Here is a 5,049-nt window from a genome sequence, read left to right on the forward strand (position 1 = left end):
ATATTTTCTTTCTTTATTTTATAAAGTTAGTAAATGTGATAATCAATGAAAATGAATTGATTTTCTAATACCGAATAAAGTTAAGGTGGAATCGAATGATACTTTTAGAATGGAATGTTATGTCAATTGACACTGACGTGAGCTTGATTTATTTTAAAAAAATTCAAATTTATAAATTTAATCTATTAAAAGTATATAATTTTTTTAAATTTATAAATGTATTAGGCACAACTAAAGTTATATTAATCAGAAAATGAAAAGAAAGATACATTAGTTACTCTTCAAAGTTCATAGTTCATGGACAAGAAGATGAATCTTTGTTAAATCATACTCGAATTGATTGGTAAGGCAAATATTTAGAGTAAAGGCTTTACATTTATTGCAATATTAACAATATATTATACTTCCTAAACCTCATATATATATATAAAGAAGTAACTCCCTCCAATTAAGGGACACTTCTCTCTAATTTGTGGGGACAACTACAACTCATACAAACAATACCCAGCTTTGAAAACTAACTTTAAACACTCTTATGATTTGCATCATCTGTCAACGAAGACATATGTGCAAACCATAGAGGTTCAAAACTAATTTTAAGAAACAAAATATGATTTGTAGAATTTACAATCATCCCTTTTAAGATGAACTGAGAGTGAAGAACCTAAAGAATATATTATATCCTCTAATCCCAAGAGATGAATGGTGAATCTTGTGGTGTTTAAGAAGGTAAATAGCAGTCTATCTTTTGATCTTTTGGCCATCCAAACTCTTCAAGGAATGCCAACACAACACCATTTGACCATCCAAAGCCAGTCTACATTCAAATACAAACACCAAACAGAACGATAAGCAAAAACTTTAATTGAATTAAGTCTCATTTGATAACAATTTTAATTTTTTGTTTGTTTTCTCTAAGATACTATATTATCGTTTTCATAATCGTGAAAGTAGTGTTTCAAAGATTAATTTTAAAAAAGGAAAGGCAAAAAAGAAAAGAAAGGTCAGTTGAATCAGATACCTGAGGGACGTATTCACCTCCTCCACCAAAGCCTCCACACTTTTGGACATCATATTTCTCATGCATAAATCCTGTGTGCTTGTAAGCTACATAGTTGGTTCGGAGCCATCTGGCGGCGATGTCCTCGGCCAATGCCTTTGCTTCTGGCAGTTCAGACCTTGCCAGTCCCTCGACAATCATGTGTTGGATTGGTGCCCAACCGTTCGGGAAATCCCTTTTGTTTTACAAAAGGTTTCAGCATGAACATCAAACAAAGAGATTTAGAAGAAAGAAAAAGACCAGTGCGAGTACTACTAACCATTGTTCCCCCGAATTAATCATGGAAGTTGCAATCCCAGCATTGCATAACAAGCCTGAGTTCCGTAAACTTTTCAAAACTTTCTTCATTTGTCTGCTATCTGCATATATAAAAAGAAAAAAAAGGAAAAAACAGACGATTTAAATTAATCTTACCATTCCTAATCTAAACTTTCAAAGAAATTAGGCTGAAAAAATGCTAATGATCAAGAGGGAATTAATTACAAACCGGAGTAAAATGATTCGACCCACAAGGGAATGAAGTTTGAAGCGTATACGTTCTGGTTCTGGTTTCGAACATCCCATGAATGAGCACCCTAAAAGCACCAAAAGTTTCGATCAACTTAACTGCTAAAAGAAAACATTCAAAAGCTGAGAAATTTTCAGAATTGTGTAGAGTATTTTACCTTGTACGAGCCGTTATCAAGCCAGTAATCAAGCCATTGTCCTTTCTCTGAATTCCAAAAAATAGAGTTGATTGTCTTCTTTCTAACTAGAGAGGCCTCAAAAAAGTGTTCTGCCGTGCAGTAGTCTCCAACGGCTCTTGCCAAATTGGAAATGTCAAGTTCCATCTGAATCAAACCATACGCATCAGTTGTGCTAATGGCAATAAAAAGAAACGCCGAGATCTTCGAAGAACTAATCCAAACCATACCTTGAGTATGAATACATTGAGATCAACTGGCAAGATTGAAGTTGTAGCCAATGTCGACAAGTCTGTCGAATCCCTTTAAGAAGCAAACTCAAAAACATTAAAAACTTCATTGCTGTAATACTTTAAAAACGAATCAGGCTCTTAGCTCAGCAAATATATTTAAGATCTGAGATCACAATATCTTGTACCTCATCCATCTTGAACTGAAATCCCAACCGGATTCGGCTGCTGATGCGATTTCCCGGTATAGATGCTTTTTTTCATAGTTATTCACGAACTTCGAGGCAACTTTCTCATCCTGTCAATAGTAAATCATAGAATCAAACACAACGTTGCATACTATTATTTCAAATGCAGGCAAATGGCATCAAAGAAGAAAACGCACCACCAGCGAAGATTCCGGCCTCGGTTCGTTCCACATTGCATAGTACCTAGACAAGGAGTGATTTCCATTTCCATTTTGGACAGTAATTGAATGGAATCCTAAAACCAATAGAAAAAAACTACATTATAATCTTACTAAAACTAAATCTTTGATTGAGTAAGAAACATCGGTGTCTGGCTGTACCTGAATTCCAAAACTTATGCTCTTTGATTAAAGCAGGGAGTGAATTTCTCACAAACTCTAAATCCCCAGTCCTAAGGTATATGTCATAAACCATGGAGCTCAAAAGGGGAGGCTGACTGCAAAATGCAATAAAAAGTTTGATTAACAGTTCAAACTGTATTCATAATCAAGTTATTGCAAAGCAGTCCAAAAGTTGATTTGTTTACCTTCTGTTAGTGTAATAAGATCTGGCACCATTAAGAACATGGCCAAACTCATCGATCATTGAAATTAGATTAATAACAATTCCCTTAGCAGTATCGTACATTTTACTAGCTAACAAACCTCTGCATAGAAATATAAAAAGAAAAAAACACTATCAATCAGAACAGTGCCAAGAATAACAAATTAGGTAATAACCCCACTTAGTTTGTCATATCTCAAGAAAATTTAATATATATATCATTTTCATTCTACAGTAAAACTTCCCCTTTTTTAATAAAAACAATTCAAGCTAAACACTGTTTCTTCACCAAATAATAAAAGGGGTGAAACGACCAAAGAAAAGGGGTTAAACATAGATAAGAACGCCTTTCTTGGAAAAACAATGAGTCATCAAGTTTTGTCAGGGTACCTGATAATCCAATAAGAATCCCAATAATAAATTTCCCGGAATCTTGATCCCGGAACGACAACAGGCTCAGGCAACGGCAGCAAAGTGTGGGTATCAGGATGATGAATGAGATCATCAGAGACTCTACGGCTAAGATTCTTCCAAAAATTATGAATATCGAAAGCCCAAGCTCTAACTTCCACATTCTCAACTTTGGGCAAAAACCCATCAGGATGAGGGTCAAAATCGGCCGGATTAGAGTAAACCAAGTCGGTTCCGGCACTATCGAAATAGTTCGAAATGAATGTCCTCAAATTCTCAACGGAAACAGAGCCATTGGAGGATCGTTCAAGGGCATCAAAAGCGATTTGGGTAGAATTCAAATCGAATTTCAAAGACAAATCGACATAATATTTAAGATCAAAATCCAATTTCCCAAACGAATTCAGAGCCACAACCTGAATACGCTCAAGAAACTTAACGAGATTGGGTACTGGAATAACAGGGCCCTTATCGGCGAGGCGTGGGGAAAAAACTTCCGGCAACGACGCGGCGGCGGGACGGAGTAATGGCATGATGAGAAAGAAATGGAAAAGGGTTAATGAAGAAAAACGAATGGGAGGAAGATGGGAGTGAAGGACAGGCATATTTATAGGGGAAGAAAACGCGGGGGAGGTGAAGTGGTGGTGACAGAATGCAAAGTAGGAGAGAGAGAGAGAGAGAGGGATTTGAGGCGAGGAAGAAGGTGATGACTAGGATTGATGTGGGAAATTTTTTGATATTCGAGTAGGAATGAAGAAGAACATGGGTAAATGGAAAGTTTTTTCTTGAAGAAGAGAAAAGAACAGAGGGGGTTTGGCTGAATTTGTGCCAATGGGTTCTTCCCAATTGCCAAATTGTTTAACTTTTCTTGGAAACTTCTCTGTCTTCTTCTAAAAAGATGAGAACAAAAAGTTAGAGAAATGATAATAAACTAACAATAGAGGAGCTGTTTGGATTCAAGCCTTTTTCAGATGCTTTTTGGAGGTTTTTTCTTGAAATTTGATTGATTTTAGAGTTCAATTTGGAGTTTGGTTTCTCTTCTTAGGTTAAAATACAATTCTTTTTATCCTCATAGTATGATCAAACCTAGTTCATGTCCATTATTGATAATATGAAGATCACTTTTTTTTCATCAATTGAACTAAATGATTATTATTGGTTCGACCTCAATTCACTTTTGCATATTCATGACAATTTTCATCTAATGAAATACACAATATGAATATATTTGAATTTTCATTTAATGAAATACACAATATGAATATATTTTCAAAATTTATAAATAACAAACAAGAAAGTTCTATTTTAAAATGTAAGAATTAAAATTGAACAAAGAAAGGTTTGAGTCTAAGATTAAATATACTTTTAAAACAAAATGATATTTTAATTTTTTTAAAAAAATCTCAAGTTCAGTTTTTAAAAATATTCTAAACTCCCTCAATAATTCTCTTACACTTTAAGAAATTTAATGTTGAAATAATAAGATAACTATTTGAAGAGAATAGAATTTGAAAAATGTGTATAACTTAACTTTACTTTGACCAATGTTACATATGATACTATACATATATACTTATTCTTTTAACCTTTGTCCAATGTTACATATGATACTTATTCCTTTAACCTTTGACCAATATTACTTATGATACTACGTAACTATGTATATATACTTATTCTTTCAACATTGATCAAAGTGAATATATTTTTACGATATAAATAGCTAATTTTGTAACTAAATAAACATATTGATTTCATTTGATCTGCATGAACACGTATACATAAGAGAAAGTGTGTTACTAGAGTCAAAAAGCGACTAAATAGAGTTATATCGAACTTGCAATAAGTCATGTTGATTTTCGATGGTGATGCACTTA

General features: G+C 33.8%; 1 protein-coding gene across 1 annotated transcript; it reads right to left on the reverse strand.

Moving 5' to 3' along the window:
• Positions 1–305: 305 nt before the first annotated feature.
• Positions 306–3,925, reverse strand: LOC101208719 (probable trehalase). The gene is made up of 11 exons (XM_004143819.3): positions 3,155–3,925; positions 2,748–2,867; positions 2,542–2,657; positions 2,359–2,456; positions 2,162–2,271; positions 1,974–2,046; positions 1,726–1,890; positions 1,548–1,635; positions 1,320–1,419; positions 1,022–1,235; positions 306–817 (listed from the first exon to the last, which is right to left on the reverse strand). The coding sequence occupies exons 1-11, from the start codon at positions 3,778–3,780 to the stop codon at positions 722–724; spliced, it is 1,806 nt and encodes a 601-aa protein (XP_004143867.2). The 5' UTR covers positions 3,781–3,925; the 3' UTR covers positions 306–721.
• Between the last annotated feature and the right edge of the window lie 1,124 nt (positions 3,926–5,049).

The sequence above is a fragment of the Cucumis sativus genome, chromosome 5 (assembly GCF_000004075.3).
Source record: "Cucumis sativus cultivar 9930 chromosome 5, Cucumber_9930_V3, whole genome shotgun sequence".
Taxonomy (NCBI): Eukaryota; Viridiplantae; Streptophyta; class Magnoliopsida; order Cucurbitales; family Cucurbitaceae; genus Cucumis; species Cucumis sativus.